The sequence below is a fragment of the Syngnathus typhle genome, linkage group LG12 (assembly GCF_033458585.1).
Source record: "Syngnathus typhle isolate RoL2023-S1 ecotype Sweden linkage group LG12, RoL_Styp_1.0, whole genome shotgun sequence".
In the NCBI taxonomy this organism is placed as follows: Eukaryota; Metazoa; Chordata; class Actinopteri; order Syngnathiformes; family Syngnathidae; genus Syngnathus; species Syngnathus typhle.
The window spans coordinates 8,431,159-8,458,717 of NC_083749.1; the positions used below are offsets into that span (position 1 = coordinate 8,431,159).

General features: G+C 40.3%; 5 protein-coding genes and 2 long non-coding RNA genes across 8 annotated transcripts; 4 read left to right on the top strand and 3 right to left on the bottom strand.

Moving 5' to 3' along the window:
• Window positions 1-834: 834 nt before the first annotated feature.
• On the top strand, window positions 835-10,163 carry ghrb (growth hormone receptor b). The gene is made up of 9 exons (XM_061293663.1): window positions 835-1,056; window positions 2,059-2,137; window positions 5,740-5,875; window positions 6,211-6,389; window positions 6,546-6,724; window positions 7,433-7,577; window positions 7,921-8,011; window positions 8,209-8,278; window positions 8,476-10,163. The coding sequence occupies exons 1-9, from the start codon at window positions 874-876 to the stop codon at window positions 9,343-9,345; spliced, it is 1,932 nt and encodes a 643-aa protein (XP_061149647.1). The 5' UTR covers window positions 835-873; the 3' UTR covers window positions 9,346-10,163.
• A 984-nt stretch (window positions 10,164-11,147) lies between these two features.
• On the top strand, window positions 11,148-14,399 carry LOC133163589 (coiled-coil domain-containing protein 152-like). 2 transcript variants are annotated; one of them, XM_061293639.1, is made up of 8 exons: window positions 11,148-11,305; window positions 11,427-11,532; window positions 12,057-12,125; window positions 12,315-12,379; window positions 12,461-12,596; window positions 12,857-12,984; window positions 13,402-13,503; window positions 13,673-14,399. In XM_061293639.1, exons 1-8 carry the CDS (start codon window positions 11,243-11,245, stop codon window positions 13,796-13,798), a joined length of 795 nt encoding a protein of 264 aa, XP_061149623.1. In that variant the 5' UTR covers window positions 11,148-11,242; the 3' UTR covers window positions 13,799-14,399. The 2 variants fall into 2 exon arrangements, with proteins under 2 accessions (XP_061149623.1, XP_061149622.1); XM_061293638.1 differs by having other exon boundaries at window positions 11,173-11,532.
• A 1,309-nt stretch (window positions 14,400-15,708) lies between these two features.
• Window positions 15,709-17,932, top strand: nim1kb (NIM1 serine/threonine protein kinase). The gene is made up of 3 exons (XM_061293783.1): window positions 15,709-15,982; window positions 16,482-16,750; window positions 17,004-17,932. The coding sequence occupies exons 1-3, from the start codon at window positions 15,709-15,711 to the stop codon at window positions 17,766-17,768; spliced, it is 1,308 nt and encodes a 435-aa protein (XP_061149767.1). The 3' UTR covers window positions 17,769-17,932.
• On the bottom strand, window positions 16,366-17,267 carry LOC133163679 (uncharacterized). The gene is made up of 3 exons (XR_009716428.1): window positions 17,146-17,267; window positions 16,997-17,065; window positions 16,366-16,660 (listed from the first exon to the last, which is right to left on the bottom strand). It is a non-coding gene; the product is annotated as an uncharacterized LOC133163679 (long non-coding RNA).
• A 1,484-nt stretch (window positions 17,933-19,416) lies between the features above and the next one.
• gadd45gb.1 (growth arrest and DNA-damage-inducible, gamma b, tandem duplicate 1) lies at window positions 19,417-20,852 on the bottom strand. The gene is made up of 3 exons (XM_061293436.1): window positions 20,631-20,852; window positions 20,333-20,540; window positions 19,417-20,238 (listed from the first exon to the last, which is right to left on the bottom strand). Exons 1-3 carry the CDS (start codon window positions 20,771-20,773, stop codon window positions 20,125-20,127), a joined length of 465 nt encoding a protein of 154 aa, XP_061149420.1. The 5' UTR covers window positions 20,774-20,852; the 3' UTR covers window positions 19,417-20,124.
• Window positions 20,853-23,701: 2,849 nt separating this feature from the next.
• Window positions 23,702-26,265, bottom strand: LOC133163576 (uncharacterized). Its single transcript, XR_009716414.1, has 4 exons — window positions 26,149-26,265; window positions 26,015-26,072; window positions 24,028-24,102; window positions 23,702-23,906 (listed from the first exon to the last, which is right to left on the bottom strand). It is a non-coding gene; the product is annotated as an uncharacterized LOC133163576 (long non-coding RNA).
• Window positions 24,029-25,306, top strand: LOC133163575 (growth arrest and DNA damage-inducible protein GADD45 gamma-like). The gene is made up of 3 exons (XM_061293615.1): window positions 24,029-24,129; window positions 24,255-24,462; window positions 24,556-25,306. The coding sequence occupies exons 1-3, from the start codon at window positions 24,029-24,031 to the stop codon at window positions 24,667-24,669; spliced, it is 423 nt and encodes a 140-aa protein (XP_061149599.1). The 3' UTR covers window positions 24,670-25,306.
• Window positions 26,266-27,559: the final 1,294 nt, after the last annotated feature.

Below are 27,559 nucleotides of genomic sequence, written 5' to 3' on the forward strand. Positions count from 1 at the left end.
CATAACTCATTGGCTGGACATAATTAAAATGTGTACTACCTTCAAGGGTAAACGGAGTAAATTATGTCAGTTTAACACATTTTAATCACCCACATTCATTCACTTCTAAACAGCATCTAAATTATTAAAATTGAAATTAGATGATGTTATGGAATTCTCCTTTTATCCAATAATGTGTTTTCCTTATTTTGTCTTCATATTTAGGATTCAGGGCATTTCTAGGATCAGAGATTTGGGGTGCTGAGCTCACTGCCAGGCAAGATCAATTTTAGTAAACTATAGATTGTATTCCAATTTGACCCCGATTTGACCCCTTGTCACACCTTTTATTGTTTTTGTTGTTATAATAGTACTACTGTATGTTTGAACTGTATGTTTGTTATTAATGGAAAACTACTTACGGGGGGGGATCTCGCAAATTTGCCTATAATAACTATTTAATACTGAATTATGTTAAACAAAAAATGAAGGACTTTTATGTTAATATTCACGCTGAACCTACATGGCTCTATTTTAGTGTACAGCGCACAAGTCTAGCACGTTTGTCTTTTTGGTCTCATTTTGTCAAAAGGTGAGCAAGCATAATGAGGACTTTTGGGCACATAAAACACAAAAGGTAAGGAAATGTATTCCCTTTTTTTTTTTTGAGTCATGCATGAGAAAAAATGGAAAAACTAATAATTCGTCCTTTTCAAAGGTAGAAATGCTCAGGCATGTTTCCTCGAGGAAGAGGACTCCTGACAATTCCTAAAATGGTGGCAACGCCCCTGTTGGCTTCATATGCGTCCTATTTCTCGCAGTTCCTGGAAATCTAACTTTTATAGCGCTTCCCATATTTCACCAACAGGTGGCGCGCACAACATCCAGTTTTAAATGGTACAGCGCTGTACACTACACAGATTTGCCTTATTGATCGCCACACTTCGAGGTTGTCTTACCCGGTTGCAATCTTCTGGTGTTATTGAGGAAGTTGAGTCTTGCAAATTTTGTGTGGTCGACTCAACGAAACCGATGGAATCGCGTGGCTGTGAAACGCTTGTTTTCCACTTCTCAGCGGTGAGTGACTTCAAGTCAGCTCTCGTGTTTCACTTGCGTGTTTCTTCTGCATGTTTACAACTTGGTTTAATCAGCTCGTGTCTCATAATCGTCTAATTTACGTGGTTGATAGTATGCTATAATAAGGCAAGTTGCAACTCTTCATTCAGTTTTTATTGTTTTGGATTTTCTATGGGAATGTTGCACAATCCTCGAGAGCACGTCAAGGGAATGATCCAGCGAAAGCAGTGAAAACTATCTGGAGTGGATGTAAACAGAATGTTCTCCAATCTTGGTCAACAGGCTGAGTTTGTTCTCCGAGTTTGAGTTTCCCATACGTATGAGTTACTTGCAAATTGTGCCAGGGTGAGGCATGACAACCCAGTAATGTTCCTGTGTGTGTGTGCGCGTGTGTGTGCGTGCGTGCGTGTGCATATTATAGTGCTATATATTGCTTGTTTTGAAGTGTGTGTGCGCGCGCGTGTGTGCGTGTGTGTGTGTGCGCGTGTGAATGTGTTGGGGGGAGTTACGGGGTTAAATCCGAATCTAATTGGTTAGATCATTTGTATTTGTTCTTGCATCTACTTATGTATGTACTGTGTGCTTCCTCTTTTAGGAATGAAACGCTGCTGAACTTGACTCAAGACCCCATTAGTGATTTTATTTTTTGATTACCGTAATTTTCGGACTATAAGTCGCACCGGAGTATAAGTCGCACCAGCCATAAAATGCCCAAAAAAGTGAAGAAAAACATATATATGTATATAAGTCGCTCCTGAGTATAAGTCGCCCCCCCCCACCCAAACTATGAAAAAAAACGCGACTTATAGTCCGAAAATTACGGTAGTTGTAGATGAAATAAAGAGGGAAGATATTTTCTGGGAGTATGAAGTTCTCTTATGCTTGAAATGAAGACAGGACGGCGTGCCCTTGATGCACGTCATAGATGTGCTATTCCGTGAGGATTCGATTATGTGGGCTATACTGAGCAATGAACGCACTTGCCATATGTTTCCTTCACAGATCAACATAATGGCTGCTGGTTTCTTCCTTTTTCTTCACTGCATCACCGCCTCAGCGTTGGAATCTGGTTCCGTCCAAGGTATGTTTTTTACAGCTAAGGATTTATTTACTCAGCATTGTTTTGGTTTATTTGTTTAAGATACCTTGATAAATGGATTTGGGGAAACTCTCAGTAATAATTAAATACAGGATATTAGAAAAGCATTTTGTTGGGATTTTAAAACCCAGTTTTTTTATTAGGTTACAATGCAATTCGAATTGTAGGAGTCTATCCAAGAGCTTGTATAGTTGGAGAGCCTCGGGTTGGTGGTAAAATGCACTGAACAACCGCAAAACCCTCCACATGGAGAACAGCCTGCAGATTCCTAGGAAAACGGCTTCCCAGGAATTCTGCAGAGCAAAGATAGCCCTAACAATGGGAAGTTGTTTAAAGTGCAAAACCTCTCAACACCACAAAAAAAGCTTTGTGTACATGGATCCCATTTTATCCCCAGACATAAATTAGGTCCCCATTGACCATTCACATCCCAACATCCTGTGCTGATTCTTGTTATGTAACTCTGTCTGTTTATGGTGGAGGATATTTTCCTAGTCTGGAATACCTACCATAGATTTCCGTCATGTAATTTGTAAAATGTTAAATTGAGAGAAAGTAAAGAGCAAAATTAGATGCATTACCAGATTACAATACAATAACAATAATAATACAATAACAGATGTTCATTAGAAATATTGTACAAAGTGTACGGACTGTATATTTTGCCCCAGATTATTGGAAAATGAATTGGTTGCTGTTTCCCTGGCAAAGTTAGAGCATCAACATCTTTGTACTTTTAGAGTAAAGGTTTTCTGGTGCTGGAATCTCTTGGCTACTTTCCTCACATTGACATTAGCCAGGAAAAATCATTAAGATGGTTTCATTGTGAATGGCTCATGTTTTGGAATGTGACACATTTTGGGGGTATTTTTTATTGGGTACAAGCAAATGCTTAATTTCTTTTTGTTGGTGTATAATTTCTGTCTGAAATCAAGATTTAGTGATCATGGTTTCTGTGGGACAAGGAATAGTAACTAACATGAATATTTTCAACAGTAAATGAATTAAATTAAATGGTCTAAATAAAGGCTCTGCACGGAATTACATTTCTAACTGGAGCAGTCATTCTACTCAAAGTGAATTAACCATAATTAATCAATCATAGTTGGAGTGAAATTATGCGTTTAGAAGAACCACAAGCAGTATGAGATCACTTGAATGTTGATGGAAGAGATTCTATTTGGTAGACAACTCAAGAAACAACCAAATTATCTATCACACAGTAATTATTATCAGGTCAGTACAAAGAAAAAACACTAAGATGTAAATTATTATTATTGGCTTTCGAAGGTATTGTACATTGTTATCTAAAGCAGTGGTCCCCAACCTTTATTGCGCCACGGACCGGTTACCTGTGGCGAAAAATCCATATTTTAAATAGGACTCCAGAAATGTTCTTTTAGATGCAGCTTTCCTTTTCTTAGAAGTTGTAGCCTCTTCTTCATCCGTCTCCTCATTGGGCTTTTTTTCCTTTCCGAAGAAGCTTTCCAAACATCTCTGTTTCTTGCTCATTTTTGCTTGCTTCCCGGGCTCGACTGAGGCTGACATGTCACGTGACCGAGACAAGTGTCTTGACCTGAACCGACGGATGTAATTAGGAGGGAAACGCCAATTTTTTCATATTTTTCAAAAGAAATTCTTGCTCGTTTTTGCTAGCTTTGCAGGCTCGACTGGGGAAACGAGCGTCTTGACCTGACCGGTAACGGTCCACGGCCCGGTGGTTGGGGACCTCTGGTCTTAAGGAAACCTAAAAAAAAGTCATTCCCAGCTCTCTTATAACTATGAGGATCTGAATTAATCAAAGTACAATAAAGGAAGATATTTCTTTTCATCTTTTAGACTTTTGCAGCCTGCGGTAAGACAAAAGTACAGCCTAAAAATAAAAATCGGCCTCGTAAACATGTTTACTTCTCAAAGTTCTGCTTTCCGAAAGAGTAATTGGCCATTCATATTGCCATCTCAGAAATGTTTCTTGAGGCTTTAAGTGTGAACAGGCTGACGAGTCTAGTACGCTCTTGTTCGCTGACAAAGATTGAGCAAGCACATCCTTTGACATGGAGCCAAAAGAATGCAGTCTGTTCAGTTAGCTGGTTAACACTATTTTAAATTTAAGTTCTTACAAAAAAACCCGTCTCAATGTCTTGCACTGTGTTACACAGTCATTGTCAAGGTACAAAAATACAGTTTTATAAATAAATCCACAATAGACAAATATTGTGGTGTTCTTCTGGTATCCTACTCACAACAATCTTTAACAAGATGGATGCCCGATCCTTATCTGTAAATCACAGTAGTGAATGGCTATTTGGTGTATTACTCTTCATTGGTTTAGGTCATACTTGTTACAAAAGCTTGTGTGTGAGTCTCAGTGTTCCCCCAGGGCTCAGGTCGAAGAACTTTATTGTTTTTGTTGTGTTTGCTGTGTGCAGCTCGTGTCATGGTTTTGTCGTTCTGTTTCATGCAAAAGATAGGGTAGATTCCTATTCCTTTGAAAGAGGTGGTTTTATAAATGTAAAAAAAACATGGCGCTCATTTATTTCAATGAAATGAACTAAGGTGGTGTTTGCTTTAGAGTCTTTACATAGTACCTCTTCTGTGCACTTGAGCTCCCTTTGAGAATTCATGGTCATTAATTTAGATAAATTATAATAAATTAATAATTAAATAAACAAATTAACAAATGTGTTTTATAACTAAAACAATTGACAAGATCCATCAATGGATGGACTGATGGATGGACAACTGAAAAGAATGCCACTGTTTTAAAAATTTCAGGACCTTGAAACAGTAGTTCATGTTTTTACTTAGAATTAGGTTAGACTAGTCAGAGCACATAGAATATATTGTTAAAACAATTAGTTGACTTTCTCTTTAAGGTCCAATGTAGTGAGATAACACACTGCACATGTTTTGGAACTCCTGGAAGAAGCTGTAGGCAAGCACAATGGGGTGGGGGGAATAATTGATTTTTCCCTGTATCCCCAACCCAGCTATTTCCTGGTAGTAGTTTGTCCTATTGTAAACAGATTATGTTTTAAATATAAAGCCTTTTGGAAAATCTGGATTTTTATTTGTGATGTAGTGATTTAGCGCATGGACACAGAAGCATTTAACAGATCTACAGTCTACAATTTTACTGGAGTTTACCTACTGATTAACGTCCTGCAGTCGAGTAACTGATTAACCAAGCAAACTAGTGGTGACTAGTTTTCCCTGGTTCCCTCTTTAGTTGTTTGCTTCAGTGTGCATGAATACAGCTCATTCGGATGTCAAGAACCCAGACAAACATGTGATTCCTCTTTTTGTTGACCTGTCTTTACCCTGTATAATTTGATCTAAAAAATGTGTCCTAGTAAAGATGGAAAATAGCTGCTTCTAAGAGGCGCGGCAGTATAATGTGGAAGCTTGCGCTGAAGAGCAGTAAAATGACTTCCAGGAAAATGGGAGTGTTTACACTGTGGCTGAGCAAGAGCTCAGTTACCCCATTAAGAAGCTTCACTCCAAGGCAAAAGCTTTGAAATTTTGCAGGGAAAAGAAAGATTTAATTTTTTTTTCTCTCATTCTTTTCTTTTGTGCTTTCCTAGACTCACCCATTAAGTACCCACATCTCACTGACTGTGTGTCTGCCAACATGGAGACTTTCTACTGCAGATGGGATGTTGGTACGTTGCAGAACATCTCCAAGCCAGAAGATGTGCGCTTATTCTACATTATCAAATTGTAAGCAAACAAGTTCCGTCTGGATTAACAAAGTGACTGTTCTCAAACAACAGGGCCCTGAAATGATAATTTTGATAATGTATTTAATTAAGAATTTTTTTTAGAAACTACTAAACCTTTTAAGATTCTCTGCATTCTCAAAAATCTATTCACAAAGTGATACCCACAAACCTCTAGCATCTAATTGTTTTACATGGTCTCTAAAAAAAAAAAAAGGTTTAACTAGTTTTAATCATTAAAACACATGCTCGTTGTTCCCACCCTTAATTGTTACTTACCTCTTATTACACAATGTAAATGATTACATATGATTGTATTCTTTACCATCCTTGCAGACCCCTGTCCACATATTCTAAAGAGTGGAGTGAGTGTCCTCATTACTCCACAGAGAGGTTCAACGAGTGTTTCTTCAATGAAAACCATACTTCTGTCTGGATAGATTACACCATTCAGCTCCGCTCAAGAGATCAAACTATCCTCTATGACGAGAAACACTTTAATGTTGAGAACATTGGTAAGTTTGGTACAATTTACTATCTGACTATCATTATCCACTTCAGTAGAATCATTGATTTCAAAAAATTAAAAAAATATTTTAAAAAAGCACAAGGAGAAATAGTTTGATAAAAGTATCATGAAGAAATAATGATCAAAAAGTATTTCTTTGCAGTGCAACCTGATCCGCCTCTCGGGCTGAACTGGACATTGCTGAATATGAGTTTGACTGGCAACTTCTATGATATCATGCTCAGTTGGGAGCCGCCTCCATCTGCAGATGTGAAGATGGGATGGATGACATTGCAGTATGAGATCCAACACCGCAAAGTCAATTCTGAACGCTGGGATACGGTGCGTGTGGAATGTGCACGATAAGGCACTTTGGGTTAAAAGGCGCAGACTCAATTCCGAGGGCTTTTATGTACTTAATCCACACATTATAGGGCGCATGTATGCCATGATTTACGGTAAAAAAAAATAACATCACAGGAGCGAGGCAGTCACTCTCGTTATATTTGCACATACTCTACGTGTTACGTACAGTCCTCTGATTAGTCTACCACCCCAATCTACGTAAAACTTAATGTCCTTTGATTGGTTCATCAAGTGCCTGTATATTACGTCTCAAAACAAAACAACTTTACAGATTTGCACAAACTATAGTATTTATTTATCAATGGCGGCGGAGGTACGTCGATCTACGTAAAACGTACTGTCCTCTGATTGGTTCATTGGGTCTGCATATTATTACACATGTATATTACGGAAGCCAGACAAAACAACTTTACAGATTTTGGAATTTGGTCAACACACAAGGCGCACCCTTTTAAAAGGCGCACCTTCGTTTTTGGAGAAAATTAAAGTCTTTTAAGTGCGCCTTATGGGGCATAAAATACGGTATATATGTTTGATACTTTGCTAGTATATTAAGCTGGTCGCCAACAGAGGAAGCTTGTTCTCCATTTAGACAAGTTGTTTGCTATTTTGTTTTCTATATCATTAATGATGCCTAGTGTTTGAAATGTAAATACCCAATTGTGTCCATTCTGTTGCCCACAGGTGGAGCTTGTAAAAACCACACATTGTTCCCTGTATGGGCTTCAAACTAATGTAAATTATGAAGTTCGGGTTCGCTGCAAAAAGCTCGGCGAGAAGAAGTTCGGAGGGTTCAGTGACTCTATATTTGTCCACGCCACATCTGAAGGTAAAAACTTTGACAGGAGGTCTACTGAAATGGGAAAAATAGCAATGACACACGTTTGTTTTATTTTGTTCTGTAGGGCACAAGTAATGGTAGGGTTAGTAGAACCAAGTAATGTTAATTAATGTCTAATATGCCACTTCTGCCAATAAATTTGATTCAATTTTTTTCTATTTAATTGAAATACATTTATTATACTAATTTAAATTCCTCAAAGGGGGGACATTTATTTTATACTCTTGTACACTGCAAGTGAACCAGACACATGCAGGTTTACACCAATTTTTTTTTCCTGTTCTTTTTTCCAATTATAAACGTGTGATAGAGTGTGTTTTTACTTTTCTAGTATCGAGATTTCCTTTGTTGGCTTTACTCATCTTTGGCACCTTGTGCTTGGTAGCCATCCTGATGTTGGTCATCTTATCGCAGCAGCAAAAGTAAGTAGTTAGCTAATAAAACAGGTTTATACGTATATGATAGACAGTTTCGGGTTTGTCATTCAGAAAGCGACATTGCAAGCTCACAAAAAACTTGAGTAATGATTAACAAAAAAAAAAGTTTAACAGTAAACAGTGTGCCAGAATTTCTGGTTACAGTTATTTGCATATAACATTTTCCCGTTTTCTTATTAAAGATTGATGGTCATTCTTCTTCCACCTGTTCCTGGACCTAAAATAAGAGGAATTGACCCTGAGCTACTCAAGGTATCTGTGGATTTCCTGGATTTTGACTTTGTTCTTTTTTGCATGCAAACACGATTGGCCGAAAACATATATTTATATCTGTAATGACGTTTCAAGACCCATTTTTAAGTAATCTCAATTATTATTGATGTAATTAATGGAATTATAAAAGAAAATGTTAACATCTGTATCAAAGTTGTATTTTTATAATCCCATAGAAGGGGAAGATAAAGGAGTTGACATCCATCCTGGGCTATCCTCCTGATCTGAGACCAGAGCTGTACACCAACGACCCCTGGGTGGAATTCATCGATCTGGACTTTGAGGAACAGAGCGACAAACTAACAAACCTGGACACGGTGTTTCTCATGGATCGATCTCTGTTTTCCAACTGTTCAAATCTTTCCATCGGTTTCAGGGATGATGACTCAGGTCATGCAAGCTGCTGTGATCCTGATCTAACCAATGATGCAGAAACATCACATTTGAATTCTCTTGCCACAAACCAAATCCGCAAAAGAGATCCGGCTACTACTTCTGGACCTTGCTCTGTAAGCCCAAACACCACAGCAGGAGATCTTCCTTCAGAAGACCCTGTCAGGCAGGCTTTGTATACACAGGTAAGCGAGATTAGGCCATCTGGGAAAGTCCTGTTGTCTCCTGAGGATGACATGGAGAAAAACACAGTCAACGATGCTGAAGAAATCAAAACGGCAGAAAGAAAGGAGGACAAGAACACTTTTCAGCTCCGTGGAATATATAGCTCGGAGGTCAATGCAGTAAAAACGAGCCCATCTTTGCCCGTATGCAATTTCAATGATTTATGTTCAACTGGTGAGGACTTGAGTTTGATCACATGTTCATCTTCGGAGAACTACCAAAACCCTTCCCGTGAATCATTTCCAAATCCCACATCCCACCTTCCCCCAACTCCTGTTTATACCGTAGTAGAGGATGTCGATAGACAAAACAGCCTCGTACTAACGCCAAATTCAATACCTACCCCGCAGCTGACAATCTCAAAGAACATACCGACGACACCTGATGGCTACCTGACCCCGGACCTTTTGGGAAATATTACACCATAAACATGCAATGACCTTCTAAAATTATTCAGTCAACAACAGCGACAAACTCCTAAAACTGTCTTTGTGATTAATGACTGAGAGTCTTTTGCTTCAGTGTTGAATTTCAGTTCACTGAAAATAGAAAGGGATGACTTGCTGCTATCTATGCTGCCCCTAGTGGCAAAGATGTGTATTACTTTATAAACAAAAGGGAACTGAAAGATGAGCCAGAGCTGGAATCTGTTGCCATAAATCTATACTGGGAGCCTTCACATATCTGTGGTTAAAGATTCATGAATTTGCTTATTTACATATATATAGTTGTTTGACCCTTTTTGTTGTTGTTCATGAAACATTTTGGCCATTTGCTGCTTTTATGGTCAAGTCAGAGCAATTACTTCAGATTGGATCTTGATGCTGTTAAGTTCATGGTGGGTTTTTTTTTTTGGGCTACGTTTGAGATGTCTTGTTATGTTGTCAATCCTTAATTGCCTACGCAGTCAAAGTGAAATTGAAAGTATGTTTTTGCCTCGCTTTCTTACTAATACCAGGTGAAATCTACGTTGCATATAGTTTCCCTGCATCCCTGTATTTTTTTGTAAATGTCAAAGGAAGAGTTTATTGACTCAATCTTTGATCGATTCTGCTATATTTTTCATCTATGCGATTGTCCGCAGTTCACTGTATTGTACCATCTCTTCTGAATATGTCTCCATGATTTAGTTCTTGAAGGCAAATTATTAGCCATCCGCTATCAAACAATGTCATTTTCCTTTTTTTGAATAATTAAAGCCTCTGTACAGCTGCAGTTCTAAATAAAACAATACTTTTAAATCTGACATTTTAAATGTAAGTAGTCCTTCACATAAACAGATTCTGTATATGCCGAAAACATTTTCTTGACTGTATAAAGAGGGTTGTAGCTATTTTATATTCTGGATCAATATTCATGTAAATAGACATGTCACTTCAATTCCAAAAACTTCACACATCTTGGTATGGTTTTGTTCAGCTATAATAAAAATGTCTGCTGTCAATGTGATTTCTAAGCACTATCTGCATTTGAATATTCTCAAGTTCTTGTACTGTGTAACTCATCCATCCATTCATTTTCTATGCCGTTTGTCCCCACAGGGGCCGCGGACATGCAGGAGCCTATCTCGGCAGTCATCGGGCAGTAAGCGGGGTCACCCTGAACCGGTTGCCAGCCAATCACAGGGCACATAGATGAACAACCATTTGCACTCGTACTCACACCTAGGGACAATTTGGAGTGCTCAATCGGCCTACCAAGCATGTTTTTGGGATGTGGGAGGAAACCGGAGTGCCCGGAAAAAACCCACGTGGGTACGGGGAGAACATTCAAACTCCACACTGGGAGGGCCGGAGGAGGAATCAAACCTGCACCCTCCTAACTGTGAGGTGGACATGCTAACCAGTGCCCTACCATGCCACCCTGTGTATTTCATACGTACATACAAAAATTGCAAATCTAATGATCAGCATATCCATATCTAATTTTTATCATTTTATGACATTTCTTTCAGCCAAGACCCTCTTTTCAGATGTGCCCTGGAGGGATAGAATTGGAATTAGAATTAGTCATTATAGTACTTGATTTGCAGTACTTGGGCATTAACTACAAATACTAAATTATTATTTATTAGGTAGAATGTCATGTCCTTTATTTATTTATTTATTTATTTATTTATTTATTTATTTATTTATTTATTTATTTATTTATTTATTTATTTATTTATTTATTTATTTATTTATTTATTTATTTATTTATTTATTTAAACAAACTATTTTTAATAGTTATGCAGCGAGCTATCGGTGCCTGTTACTCGGACGCATTTAAGCTAATCCTCCCCTGCTTCAAGATATTTTGACGTATATTTCGTTCCTTATCTTCTACATGGCACTGTTAAATGGAATTAATCTTGACAAATTAACAGAGGAATTCATCGTACTCGAAAATGTAAGTTAATATTTAACTTTTGTCTCCAGGTCAGGTTTTAGCGTGGTAATTCTGTATGTACAGAACTGCAAAACAGGTCGATATCGAATGTGTTAAAAAAAAAAAAGGTTTGTACGCGCAGACAATTACAGATTTAAATGGTAAAACCATCTTGCTGGAGACGATGCTGGAAGACGCCAACAGACAAGTGAAATTTTACGAGACCAAGGAGAAAGCAGTCACTGAGGGTGAGTTTCTGTATTTTTTTTATAAAACCTCGTGGTTCATTTGATGTTGATGTGACACGGTTATGTATGTATTACATAATTAAAGTACGGTTATTGACCTGCGTGAAGCTGGCCCCTCACCCCACGCAAAATTTAAGCAAAATAGTCTGTTTTGTTTGTGCTTCGTTTGTGCTGGTTTGTGCAGCAAAAAGTTCCGTTTGTGCTGCTATGGTTTTTTAGTTATGAAAGAATATTTTATAGGTCATGACCAGTTTTTACTCGTCTGATTTGAAAACGAGTTATTTGTCAGTTTGTTTTGTAGCTTTTACTGTGTATAATATGGGGTGCTCATACATTTATTTGGGTTGACAGTCATAATGGCCCTCCGAAAGAAGCTATGACTACAATGGGGCCAGCGAAAAAAAATGAGTTTGACCCCCCAGCATGCCTTGATGATGCGTTGTTGTTTTCCCGAGGCGTTTATTTGTCGCCTCCTGCTGGACATTTTACAAAAACGATTGTTTCTCTGATCAATTTTTTCTCAGAAAGAGATGCCCTTCTTGTCACAGTGAACCAGCTACAACAGGCTTTGCAGGATCAGTGCGACCTCAGAGGTAACACAAGTGCATGTATTAGGAAACCATTGTTACTTTGGACATTGTAACTGATTCAAAAATATGTCACTTCTTTTCTGTAGGGTGTATCACCAATGTATTGAACTGTTTATAACATCACAACATAACTAATGTTTCAGTATCGCCTATATAAGAACCATAACGCAATTGTTTATTTTCTCACACCAGTGGAAAATGAGACACTGAAAAGCAATATGGAAATCTTGAAGCAACAAAGTAAACGAAAAGCAGAGGTAATATTTGAAATCAGTGAAAACTGGCCTTGATTCAAGAGCTCCTTTTCCACTTTTTGTTTATGCTTGTTTTTCTATCAGGATGGAAAGACTGAGCTCCAACGACTGCTCTGTGAAATGAAAGCACACAAAGAGAGCCACAAGAGGGAGCTAGAGACTGTCAAGCAAGAGTGCAGGAGGCAGGTGGAGGAGACCCACAAAGAAGCTTGCAGTCAACGTAAGAGCAGTAAACAATATTCTCACATGAGAAATTTCATTGAGCACTTTTACTGAACCATTAGAATACATGACACATGCAAGTAGTCTGGTGACAGTACCACATGAAGTACCACATGAAGGTCACTGAAAACAGTTTAAAATATTTTGATCAGGATGAAAACTTTCAGTTTCTTGATATTATTCTTGGTATGAATAGTTAAGCAGTATTCAAGGCTAACTGAATTTTAAGGTCAGTGATGTCTACGTCTATTATTGCAGTGCAAGCCAAAGAGGTTGAAGTTATGAGGTTAATGGAGCAAAAAGATCTGGATCTGGAGGAGATGAAAACAAAGCTGAAGGACCAGGAGAGAAAACAGCAAAGCGAGCTTCTGAAGCTGCAAATTGAGGTAAATTAAATGTTGGTCCTCCATCACTGTTGCTTGAAATATCCATCCATCCATCCATTTTCTGTACCGCTTTGTCCCCACGGAGGTCGCGGGCGTGCTGGAGCCTATCCCAGTCATCATCGGGCAGCAGGCGGGGGACAGCCTGAACTGGTTGCCAGCCAATCGCAGTGCTTGAAATATATATATATATATATATATATATATATATATATATATATATATATATATATATATTTCTGTGCCGTTAGAACCACCAGAAAAAGTAGTAAAGTTCAAAGTCAGCAATGCAGCTCTCCTCATAACAAGTACCATCAAAATGCAAAGAAAGATTATGCTGCTACATACAGTTGCTTTAAAGTAATTTATCTGTACTTCTGTCATGAGTTTTGAATGATGTTGGTTCATTTTATTTCGTAGTTTGGTGAAAAGTTGGGGAGAATCCAGAATACTGCTCAGATGAACCAACACCAGCAGAAAGAACACGAATCTGTTCTTTCTGCACAACATTTCTTCAAAAGGGTGAGCATGATTTTATTCATGTAAAAAAATATTCACGTTCTAAAGCAATCCTCAAAGTCAAAGTCTCATTGAATTAGAAAAAATATGGCAACATTGTTATCTTTGTAAATGTTCTGAGAATTGTAATCTTGGTTATTGAGTATATGGTCTGTGCTTGTTTGTCCATTAGAAGCTGCAGTTCATTCAGGAAGAAAAGAACAAAGAGATTGGGGTTCTACGTCAGAGAATTAAAGAGCTGGAAGACAACCAGCGCATTGGCAACCTCTGCAGTCGTTCGAAGAAAAGAAGGACCTAAATTGTTTACGCGTTAATAGCACTAATAGGCTATTGGCCTGCCAGTTCCGAAGGTTCGTGTTTCCTGGGTGTTTACATTTACCACTTATTTGAATTCAAGTTTTTGACTTCCCGTAGGGTCATTTAACAGGATAATTGTCTCTCATGCACGATGTATTGTCACACATTGATCTGCAGCGTGACTGCCATTCTGGCAGCTGACCGGTGTGCTGAGATCACAGTTAAACACAGGCTTTATTCCTGTCTAAGGCCTTAATCCAATCGGACACTTGAAGCGGTTGACGGCTGGCAGGCGGAGGACTAAGTAGAACAACACGAGACCATTTGACTTTCAAAATTCTATTCTGTGGATCTTTCCCCAGTTCATTTCAACTTATTTTATGATTTATTTTTTGAAGTTAGCGCAACTCAGAATCACTCATGGTATGTGTGTGCGTGTCTCCAGCAAAGAACGATTTGATACGTATTTGATGCATTGGTTAGTATATGATTCAAGAAGTGTTCATTTTCAATTGGAATGATTGCACCTTGATTCGATATGGTACGGATGAAACATCTGTCGAGTTCATTGATGTGTAACAGCTTATTAAATTCTTTCCAACCCCCCCAAAGTTCATGTTAATTAGAGTCAAAGAAACAAAACATCACAAACATCAAACCAATTTATACCTGGTGTGCATTGCTCATGATAATTCATAATATTTATGCAGAATTGAACTCATCTTGATATTTTTATTATGATCTTTCATACAACTATCCTTCCATATGCTATAGCACTTGTCCTTGTTAATTTTACTGGTAGTGATGGGAAATGAAGCTTCAAATATGCTTCATGAAACAGTTGTTATATTTTATCCCCCCCCTCAAGAAGGCACTCTCTGTTCAACATTGGGTTAAAAGTATACCAACTTGCCATTTCTAAAATGCCTTTATTTCTACTTATATCTAGTTATCCCACTTGACTTTGGGAAAGAAGCAGGGGACACGCTAGACTGGTCACCAATAGTGAATAATCATTTTCTATTTGTTTAATTTTTCATAAAATCAGATCCTTGATAGGCTCAAAATTGTCATGAAAAGTAAAGGTAAAGGTTCAGGGTTTTGCTGTCTGTCTCACCGTGTCAGAACACCTGAATGGAGAAGCTCCTCCCGGTAAAGCTTTGACATGATGCTCTGTAATCTCATTATCTGTGCTACTCACACGGCGTTTGAGTCGGAGCCCAACGCTAAGCTCACCTAGAACATTGTGTAATACAGTTGCGTAACAATTCATCTCACAAAAGCTAACAAGTCACTTGTCACCGCATTCGATACAACCACACACAGCAGCCATTTTTCACCGTTATCACATTTGTTCTTAAAAAAAGGTTGTGCCTCATTTTTTGTTGTGAGCTGATATCTGCGTTTTCAGAGGGTTGGGGCAAACTAAAACAGGATTTATAGCTCAGGACACCAGCATAAGACATCCTCCCTCAATGAGCCAAAAGGATGGGTGGAGGTGAGAGGTGTGGCCTGAGAAACCTTCATCCTCATCATTAGTATTGTCGCGCATTGGAGGCTGTGATGGGTAACAATTCCAAAGTTTGGAGTTAGTTTTACCCCCCAGTATGGTGTTTTGACATCTACCAGCAGTTTGGAAACTTGGTAAGAATATACAGATCTTAAATATGGCTTTGCATTCATCTGTGTAGTGTTTGATACTTTATTGTATAGCCGGGTTGTCCAAACGCCATTCTGCCGTCCACTTTTAGTGTTGTGCAGCATATATTTTTGCAAACAGAGCTCTATAGTCACCAAGACCCCCTTGGTCATAGCTTGCTATTCACTACACTCATGGTTGCATTTGCATTGACATTGGAATATTGTTCTGTTGTCTAAAATTTACCATGATGGGTTTGCAGATCATCAAAAATGCCAGCTGGACAGATCCAGGTGACAAGCCCCAAACTCCACCATAGCCTTTACTGCCTTACAGACAGCTCAGACCCTGAACAGGAGGGAGAGGAAGCAGATGGTCCACAATGTCTTACCCCGCTGCAGAAGCTCACGACGGACATGCACAAGGATGACAGAATCATCAAGGAACTTGTCATCGGCCGCAGGGTCGGCTTCTACAAAGTTAGAGGAGAGATTGGCCATGGGACCTTCTCTAGAGTCAAACTGGCTTTTCATGCTCTCACAAAAGGTACCTGCAATATTCAGCTCAATATTGTGAGTTTGTGATTAGTTACTCAAAATAATTGATTTGAGTAACGTTTCTACCATCAAGATACTCAAAGCATTTTAATTCGGTTTTCTCAACCATATTCTGATGACGCAGCATCAGGGTCAGCAACTGAGTTACGGTTTTAAGTTGTGTTTTTGTATTTCTTCTTATCAAGATGTATTGTTAGGTTCTACCGTGTTCACCTTCTGTACAGAAAAAAGGATGTGTCGATGGATGGTAGCTAAAATGAGTCACGCAAATCAATCAAAATATACATCAATGATCATTTAATTAATGCTAGCTGTTGCTGTTATTTGTTTTTGTGACCAGAATTTATTTTCATTCATTCCATCAGCGTAAATTTAAATTTGGTTCTGATTTACCATAAAACCATCATCCATTTTTTATACCCTAATTTTTTCAAAGTTATTCATCCAAACAGCCAATGTGTTTGAAGTCTTATTATGTGTCCTCATAGACAAAGTGGCCCTTAAGATCGTGGACAAGACAAGATTTGACAATCAGGCCCAGCGGCTTCTCTCCAGAGAAGTCAGCAACATGAACTCCATCCAGCACCCGAATGTCATCCGTCTCTATGAAGTGGTGGAGACGCCAAGCCGCCTCTACCTGGTGCTGGAGTATGCTGGTGGGGGAGACCTTCACAACATAATTTGCAATGAGGGAAAACTGGCAGACAACACCAGCAAGATTACATTCTCGCAGATCCTCTCTGCTATTAAATTCATGGTGAGTCAGCGCAGTGAGTGGATGGATGGATGGATGGATGGATGGATGGATGGATGGATGGATGGATGGATGGATGGATGGATGGATGGATGGATGGATGGATGGATAAATGGATGGGTGGATGGATGGATGGATGGATGCAAAATCCTCCACTTTTCGTCAAGTATTATAAACAGGATTCTACCGTAGAATATTCAGTAATGATGTTTTCGGTATTCAGAAATAAAACGATCCGTAATGATTCACCTTGCAGCACAATAATAACATCATCCACCGAGACCTGAAGGCAGAGAATGTTCTGTTCACCGCCAGCGCCTGTGTCAAAGTGGCAGACTTTGGATTCAGCAAGCAGATTTCCAACCGCAATGATACACTCGACACCTTCTGCGGCTCACCTCCGTATGCCGCCCCGGAGCTCTTCAAGGACGAGTGCTACCTGGGGCCTCCTGTGGACGTGTGGGCAATGGGGGTGCTCCTTTTCTTCATGGTGACGGGCACCATGCCGTTCCGTGCTGACACAATGGGCAAGCTGAGGCGCTGCGTCATCCAGGGCACCTACAGCATCCCGCCTTGGGTTCCTGGTCCCTGTCAGAAGCTCATCAGGGGCATCCTAAAAACAGATCCCATTGAGCGTTATGCTGTTGACCAGATGCTGGGTTGTGATTGGCTTTTACCTGTGGAATTCCCCTGGTCGTTGGCATCTCCTGAACCAGCGAGCCCGCTGCAAGGACTCTTGGATTCCAAAAGTAGAGACTTTGTGAAGGAGGAGGAGATGGGGGAGGTCAGGTACTCCCTGGAGAAGCTCGGCTTTACCTCGGCACACCTACGGAACAATCAACTGAATGATAGTCGCAGTCCCGTTACAGGCGTCTATCGAATCCTACAGCACCGAGCGCAAAGAAGGAGGGGCTGCGACAGCCTGCCAGTGGTACGTGGGATGGTGCGGGACCCCAAGCGGGAGGGACTTCGAGCGTATCGGGGCCTCAGGCACACCTCCAAGCTCTGTGTGATTTCTTAATATGAAGGTCTGCTCAAACTGGTGATTTTACTTACACAAGTTTTGTGTTTTTATTGATTTCAATATTTTTTCCATTTATTTAATTACCTTGACAACCAATCAGTGGAGCACATTAAGAAAGCAACTAATCAGTTTGAGGACCCTAGATGCCTTTCCAATAGATGCCAAAGGTCTTATTAATTCTTTTTATTTTTATTATAATGCAAATAATGTTTTTTTTGTAATTCTCACTTTGGTTCCTTAATTCTAAATATCTGATGTTGTTGTATTCTTATTTGTTTGTTATTCAATATATTTAAAAATATATATATAAGTTCCATTCCAGTGTGTTTTTCAGTCGTGTGTGTCACGAATCTGGGAATGGAGGACCCAAGTACAAGGAAGCAAGGTTGTAGGGCTGTGGCTCAGTGAAGAAATATTGAATTAAAAGGAAACACATTTAAAAAAAAAAAACAAGGCTCTACTGGTCAAGGAAAAGCGGAAGAAACAGAGTTGATTGAACTAACTCAGATCAACTGTCAAAGTCTCTCATCTCAGAATAAGTCAATTCAGAGTTCAGGGATAGACTCTGAGTATGTTGAACCTGCTTTCTGGAATGCATAACACTGACAAAAAGAAAAACGAACCAAAGTACAAATCAGAACCAAACAAAGAACATAACAGTGTGTGTGTGTGTGTGTGTGCGTGTGCGTGCGTGCGTGTGTGCGTCCGTGCGTGCCTGCCCTGGGATGAGAGCGTATTCGAGATGCATTTTGGAAGCCCGCTACTAAGACTATTCAAGTCATACTAAATGAATTAAAACATCCAAATATTGAACTATACAATCTTTTAATCATCTTTTAAAGTCACAATAGAACCAATTTGGTCCATGATGTATACATCGTGACCTCACAAAGAGATGATTCTGTAAATTTCTTTATGGAAAAGCAGAAGTTACACTAAATACAATTCGTGCTCCAAAGACAGTTGGTAAGCGAACCCCAGTTGAGTCAGTGAGGAAATTTTATTCTTCCATCGAGCAGGTGGCAGAGTTACTGCCGCACCCAAACACAGCTGAAACTGCGTCCTTGTGTGGGCTGTTTACCGAAGCTCCAACAAGTTCCTGCGAGTAAACAATAGTCCTATAACAGCAGCTGGCAGGACACCAGATGCTGCACGGTCGGGACCCCTCTCTTTTTCACAACCGACCCAGACCAGCTAGACGGGCCCACCAAATCCAACGTGTCACTTTTTTTTTTTTTATACAGGACCACTCACTAAAGCCTCAGCTCCTCCCCTCTCAGCTATGCCCTCGCCGACCCCCTTCTGGAGGAACAGCAGATGGTGTGGCGTGGTTGTGGAGACATCTGCAGGGCAGACAATGGGGGCTCTGTCCGGGTTGCTGGAGCTGACAGGCCCGGAGCTGCGCTATTGTGTTTGTAAGCTTTACACATGCAGATTAAATGATGGGTGAGGGAGGGGTGCGGTTGTTCTTGTGCTGCAGGGGGACAGCATTGAGCAGATGACCGACCGGAGCCCCCCTTTCAGGCAAATTTGCTGAGTTTAAAACTTTTATTAGGACACGCACTCCTCCAGCCCTGCAACACCATTTGCCAATAGACACTTTGCATCACTGCAAGAGAGAAAAAAAACCCCACACAAGCCAAAGTTATAATTGTATTTTTTTTTATTCAGCTTTTCCACAAATTTTCCAACAATATCAGATTTTTTTTCCACAAGTGACATACTCTTTAGTACAATTCTTTTATAATTAGCATTAATTTAATTCAGCCATATTCTAAAGTGAAACCTTTAGGGAACAGGCATAGGTTTTTTTTTCAATATTTATCTTTTTTTTTGTCGTTGTTAAACTTCTAAAGTGAAACCTTTAGAGAATTAAGACAATTCTGGAAAGTGGGAAACATTTTCGCTGACTGCAACTGTTGCCATGTTGCTCAGTCTTGCAAGAGGCCATGGTTAAAAAGTCTCTTTTTAACAAGTCCTCTTCCTCAGCACCGCTTCTTCTCCTGCTGCGCGTGCTTCAACGAGCGACGTGTGCTGCGTGCATGAACGAGATCTCACCGCACGCACACGCCGCTTCTCCTTCCTCTCCAAACCTCATCCGCACAAAGAATGAGGGTCGATGCGTCGCTCTTGAAGCATACCTGACCTCATTCACATAAAGAATGAGAGTCATCTTGGCATGGACGGGACAAGAGGCGACGGTTCACGGGGGCCCCTCGGGCCGGCGCCGTGCTGCCTGGATTGGGAATCCTCCTCAGGAGTATCCAGGGATGAGCAGAGACAGCCTCATCCTGTCAATCAGGATGAGTCTTTGCCACATGGGAAGCTTCACATAGGGGAGCCCAATCCCGCATCAGCGTCCGGGGAGGCTGATTTCGGGAACCCAGTCGTTCAGATTCCGGCTCTCCTCACAGAACAAGTGCAGCTTCTCCAGAGAGGGGTCCTCCCAAGCCCCTTCAGATGGATTCTGTTATAACAGAAAGAGGAGAAGGAATTTAGACGGTGTCCTTATTTCACACATAATAAAAACATTTTGCATTGGTGTGAGGAGCTCTACGTACCGTGATGAGGACACAGTGAGCATCTTCGAGCTGCTCCGACTTGCCAGCAACAATCTCAGACAGACGTTGCTTGTCGCTCACTCTGACAATGCTGATGTCGTTGTCAAAGCAGAAGGACTGGATGAGGGTGAAGTGGATCTGCAGCGCAATGTCACACTCGAAATCCTCATCCACGGCAAGCACGCAGAAGGAGACACTGTCTGGATCACTGTTCAAAGAAGAAGAAAAATTCTAAGCATCTCCAAAGTAAACAATGCTACACGTTTTGTGCAAATTTTGTGTTCTATAAAATACTTACAGATTCATCACTTTTGCGCACTCGTAAACTCCTACAGTGAGGGAGTCGTTGTCCATGGCGGTAACCAGCACTTCTTCCAAGGCTTTGCCGGTACACTGAGCACGCTCAGTGGATTTCTGGGTCAGAACTTCCTCAAGAGTCATGTTGATGAGGTTCCTCAGAAGCACAGACAGGTAGCTATGAAAGGCTGTGTGGGTTTGATCCGCAGAAAGAGCAGAGTGCCCTCGGAGGAGAGGCTTGTGCCTTTTATACAGAGCAGCTCGTGTGGGGTTGTAAAAGAGCTTCCCTCTGATTGGCTGTGGCCGCGTGTATTGGTATGATAATACTATTGTCACACTTCTGGCTCGTGGCAGATTGATGGGGGTCATCGAGCCACGCACGCTCCCCCTTTGGGATGCAACAGCCTGGCCCGAATCTAAAAATAGCCTAATATACGCACACAAAAGTGTGGTTGCTTCTTCTTTTGTGGAACTTGCAAAAGAAAAATCACGTGACATGGGGTGAGCGAGTTCTTGCAACCAACTATTGAACCCAAACCATAAAGTGAAGATTTAGACTGTTGTTGAATTTTTTTGGGAAATGTAGCCTTTATTATTATTATTAATTATTATTATTATTATAATTATTATGAATTATTTTTTTTATTTTTGAAATGTTCTTAATGGGATAAAGAAAGTGTGCAACCCCCCCAGCTCTCCCCCAGCAGCCCATGTAGAGAAAGGGCAGGTGGACGATGCCATCTGTGGACTCGGGGCTGGCCTGACCATAAAGCAGCCCTATTGTGTGTGCAGAAAAGCTTTCCATTATCACAGTTTCTATACAAATGCAAATGAGCAGCGCGTGCCAGAACGTTGCGCGTGCTGCTGCATCGGTCACGCAGACCACGTGATTATCAGTTGTACACAAAAATCCTTGCCTGTTTTTCTTTTTTCTTTTTTTATATATTTATTATTATTACGCTGCGGAGCCCCGATGGAAGGGACTGTTTTCAACTTCAAAACGTTTAATGCAAATAGCACACTTCTTTGCAATTTGCTCAAATGTGACCCAACAAGTAGCCTTTTGCTCTGATTATGCTTTTGGAAGCTACTGCAATTCTGGTGAATTCATAACATTATCTTATTGTTGCATATATTGCATTTCTAACCCCTATCTAAATAGTCATTAGGCGTATATGAGTGATGTGGTGAAGAGGCGGTGCAGAACTCAGGTTAGGACAGATTGATTCCCTCCATTGTTCAACTGAAGGCAAAACGGCAGATGGAGAAGTGTCGCGATGCCCCCCCACAAACCCAGGTCAACCCCAACCCCGGGGCGCCACACGGATCTTTTGTCCACAACTTTGCATGTGTTGCCCTGTCTGAGTTTTGATTAAATTTGAATGCCAAAGAGGTCACAGTTGTAGTTTGCGCTCCAAACATTTACAATGAAGTGAAATGTGCCAAAGGCGCACTAACGGTGATAAAAATCGCCTGCATGTGTGTATACTCTCAACACGCGTAAAGAATGTTCAGAGTGTGTTGTGTATGACAACAAACGCTTATCGGGAGATTATTGCGGCAACAAAAAAGTGTTTACTTGCAAACTTGCAACTTTCCGTTTCTGTCCCGCATGTGCGCTCGTCATGCAGGTTCAGCTGCAAGAGGCTCACGCAGTCGTGTATGAAGCTATTTGATGGCGCAGGCGCGTGTAAATCGATACGATCCTTTTGTGGCTTCAGCACATCTGCTTCACCGAGGCCTCCTCAGATGGTTGTCGCGTGTCACAGGTGTTTGGTTTTGGGGACGAGCTTCTGATCTGGTGACCCGCTGCGACTCAGAAACCCCTACGCTCATTGGAGAGCTGACGCATAAATCAGCCAGAAAAAAAAGGACTGATATTAGATTCAGTAAAAAGAAAAAGTAAAAAGAAAAGAAAAATGTATCGCTGCATGATGCTACTTACGCTGTGTTTATTCAAGAAATACAAATCAGGTGTTAACTTTTTTATTAATTTTTCTGAAAATTTGAAACCTGCCAAACACGTAGAGAACAATAAATCAACATACACTGCGCAGAGATGAACATATTTATTGTATTATTCACAACCCAAAGTTTGTAATTGAAATAAATAAAAAGTGCCTCGATCGTGTGCGGCCCACGCTGCGCAGCAGGTGCCGGCCGACTTCTTTTGTCCACCCTTCCCTAGGGGGACAGATGGCGCCCCTCGGTCGTCATGGAGATCGATGCAGACTGCGAGATAAGACACGAAGGCATATCTCCAGATGCCACGCGCCTCGACTGAGGTCCGTCTTTGCTTATGCAAACTAGTGGCGCGTGCCGCTGCATTTGACTTATAAATGCGAGCATGTCCTCCTCCGAAATTGTAAAAGTCCAACTCAGATGATACGTCTCAAAGAACTTGCCAATAAGCAGACACTTTTCATTTCCTTTCTTTTTTTTTTCATTTGATCAATGCCACACTACTTCATGACCGATATTGTTACCGAGAAATTGAAAATGTTGTATTACAATATGCATCATCTTTGCCTGGGATTAAATCAGTTATCAAGGTATTATAAACAGCTATTAAAAAATATTATTACCTTGGAAAATTCCTTTAACTTCAATGTGGTCTTCATGCTCTGCACGGGCTGCAGAACAATACCATTAAATGGAATTGTGGTTGTTTTTTATTAAGTTGCACGTCTACTACGGTTCAATATTTTTATGGAAAAAATAAGCATCCAAAGTTACAGTTACTTTAAAACTTCAGAATTAAAAAATCCATCATCCTGGAATTTCGGCACTCAAGTGTTACAATGTGTGAGTTGTCATTTCAAGTAAAAGAAAAGAAAGTGCAATTGTTATTGACAATTATGAATGCTAAGATGCATGCGCCTGTATCATGACTCACTTTGACATCATACTTTCATCATTAAAGTAACATGTCATTTTATTTTGTTAACATAAGACTTGTATTTGTATATGACTATTAGGAATGGTACAAAATCCATTTTTCCTAGCAGATTTACAAAAGATTTATACATAATGGCATCTAAAAAGTCAACAAATATGTTTAAACATCCACAACCTCACCATGTTGATTTAAAAAAAAAAAAACTTTGACAGAAGGGTTTTCCTCTTGTGTGGTTTCATGATTCCAAAATCATCGAAAGGTCAAAAGGTCTCGTCTGATCCTTTCATTCAAAGGATGCCGCCCCGACTTTGGAAGAGTTCTAAAGGCACGCGTCCCAGAGGCAGACGGAGGGCAACAGGCCTGTTGTAGCCATTGTGCCTGAAAGAGCCAATCAGACAGCAAGCGTGTGCCGGGACTATAGTATAAAAAGTGGCAGGGTCTTTGAATACAGCACAAACAGCTCACCATCAACTGAATTGTAAGATACCCTACAACTCACCATGCAGTCTGCTGGAAAATCTCTGAAGGAAGCTCTGCTCTGCGCTCAGGGCGAAGATCGACTCACCGTTGGGGTCTATGAGAGTGCAAAAATAATGACCGAGTAAGTTGGAATACATTTCTCTAGAACATTTCACATTTTGTTTGCTTGGATTCCCTATCATCACCAAGATAATCAAATCAGTTGCAGCAGCTAACCATGTGCTTTTTCTTTCTATGCTTCAACAGTGATCCAGACAGTGTGTCCTTCTGCGTGCTTGCCGTGGATGAGGATTTTGAGTGTGACATTGCGCTGCAGATCCACTTCACCCTCATCCAGTCTTTCTGCTTCGACAACGACATCAGCATCGTCAGAGTGAGCGACAAGCAACGTCTGTCTGAGATTGTTGCTGGCAAGTCGGAGCAGCTCGAAGATGCTCACTGTGTCCTCATCACGGTACGTAGAGCTCCTCACACCGATGCAAAGGTTTTTATTATGTGTGAAATGAGGACACCGTCTAAATTCCTTCTCCTCTTTCTGTTCTAACAGAATCCATCTGAAGGGGCTTGGGAGGACCCCTCTCTGGAGAAGCTGCACCTGTTCTGCGAGGAGAGCCGGCGTCTGAATGACTGGGTTCCCGAAATCAGCCTCCCCGGACGCTGATGCGGGATTGGGCTCCCCTATGTGAAGCTTCCCATGTGGCAAAGACTCATCCTGATTGACAGGATGAGGCTGTCTCTGCTCGTCTCCTGAGGAGGATTCCCAATCCAGGCAGCACGGCGCCGGCCCGAGCGGCCCCCGTGAACCGTCGCCTCTTGTCCCGTCCATGCCAAGATGACTCTCATTCTTTGTGTGAATGAAGTCAGGTATGCCTCAAGAGCGACGCATCGACCCTCATTCTTTGTGCGGATGAGGTTTGGAGAGGAAGGAGAAGCGGCGTGTGCGTGCGGTGATATCTTGTTCATGCACGCAGCACACGTCGCTCGTTGAAGCACGCGCAGCAGGAGAAGAAGCGGTGCTGAGGAAGAGGACTTGTTAAAAAGAGACTTTTTAACCATGGCCTCTTGCAAGACTGAGCAACATGGCAACAGTTGAAGTCAGCGAAAATGTTTCCCACTTTCCAGAATTGTCTTAATTCTCTAAAGGTTTCACTTTAGAAGTTTAACAATGAAAAAAACAAACAAACAAACAAACAAACAAACAAACAAACAAGATAAATATTGAAAAAAAAAACTCTGCCTGTTGCCTGAAGGTTTCACTTTAGAATATGGCTGAATAATGAAAAATAATAGGGAAAAAAATCCAGATGTTTACTTAATTAACTAGTATTGATCTATGATGTTCTAGCAAGCAGCAAATGTGTTGTAAAAGAAAAAAAATGTTTTCACCTTGTCAAATGATTTGCCATATTAGATTCAGGTGAAAAAAGATTTTTAAGGAAGAAATAAAACGTTTTAATTCATCACATTGGTCTTTCCTCCCCCCACTGCCAACGTGGGTGCCATGTCGGCATGTTGCTTAGATAGGCTGCTCCATAGTGCTGAAATATCAAGTTGTTACACTTGTGATAACAACATTCTACTATCACAAAAAACATCATGAAAATATAAAATGTACGAGGTATTAGATGAGCTACCATAAAAATGACCTTCAAGACTGTTGAAATTAGTTGTGTAGATCAACAGTCACAGTTTTGGGTCATTTAAACCTGTCAAACTCAATATCTGGTATTCAAGGGCCACTATCCTGCATGTTTTTTCTATCAATAAAAACAACAAAAAAATCTGACTCAAAAACCTAACCATCTATGTATCTAGACTCAGAACCACCACATTTCAAATCTTAATCTTACTCGTGACAAAATCTACTCCATACCACCCCACCTCTAATGCAATTAAAGTGACATTTTGGACTTGGCACGCGTGCTTTATTCTCTTGCGCCGTTGCAATTCAAACATTTCCACTAGTCCTTTGTGACTTTGAATTCAGACTCTAAAGTCAAACTGACCTTCAAAGTCTTGTGTCACCATTGCAAAGTCAACAGCTGCTGTAGTCTCCACGCCCCACTGTCACACACAAAGCAAGACCAGCTGAAATGCAATCAGCACTTTAAATCTCCTCGGCAACCCACCCGGCACTCACTCCATCTGCTTTTCAGTTTAATGAGCTGACGAAAGAGAGGGTGAAGGGTAGTGATGATGTCGGCTTCTGCAATTCAGCGATGGGTGACAGTAGCTTGAGGAAAATGAGCACATCTCAAGTCACAACACTGCAGAGTTCCAGCATGATGAAACAATTGGAATATCATGCATTTTGAAAGCACAGTGAACCTCAATTTATTGTTTTGAAAACATTCTCGATCCACCCACAGGGGTGAGACCATGGACTATAATTCTGCATGGAAATGTTTGTTCATCCTAGTATATACTTTAAACACATTTAAATTTAGCACCTGTTCCCACTTGCACAGCTCTCTAAATAGTTTTTTTTCAACCCATTTATTTTAATTCTCATCTGCAATTTATAATACAAAAATAGGATATAAAGCAAAAGTTTAATATTGACACCAAACTGTTCAAAACATCAAAAAATATAATTTGTCTCATTACATTTTTCTAGCTCAATGCTAATATATAATGTGAAGTGGCATAGACAGGCTAACGAAATTAGCATAGATGTGATGTAATAATAAACGTTCCAACAACTTTAACACAAATCGAACAACTTATACAAACAATGCATGCAAAATCCAAAAGTATTGTTACGAACATCACCTGAACAACTTCAACCTGTGAAACATCGACCCGCTTTCTAAACTAGGCCATAAAGAGGTCCACTGCTGCAGCCACATGCTGCTTCTCAAGTGTCCCTCCTCCATAACCCCCCCACCCCCTAAATCCTTTCTATGTGCAAGAGAGCACCAGCAGATGGTTCTGATGGACAGCATTCAGTGTGCGTCTGGGCTCTATGCATCTCCAATTAATCTAATTGAATGATTCAATTAATTATTAAAGAAAACATTTAATGTAAATATTCTCATTGCTGCCAGTAATGCCAGTTTTAATTCAAACCACAATTGACTTTATAAAGTCTTTTATTGGATGTCATTATATTGTATGTGGCCATAAGGTTGTGGTCCTGTCTTTTATATTGTGCAGTAAGTGCCACACTTTTTCTAAGCTACGAGGATCTATTTTGATTTGATAATGATTAAATGTCAACCCTCATGATTAAACTTTGTAGGCAAAGTCCAAAGCTGCAAAAAAACATTATCTTCCAACTCCTCATGTGTTTCAGCTTTTTATTTCATTTAATTATTATTTTGAAAGGGACAATGCACATTGATGAAGACTGTTAAATGTTACCATACAGCTGATTTACATTTATAGACATGGGACAGGTGAAATAAAAAATAGCCATATCAGGAAGAAAAATCTTAAGTAATTCTTACGTTCATATTTACACAACAGTCTAGTTATATGGTTTGCTGCCGTAATTAGCTCATAACAAGCACACTTGACTCTTTTTTTTTTTTTTTCGGTTCACTATCTGT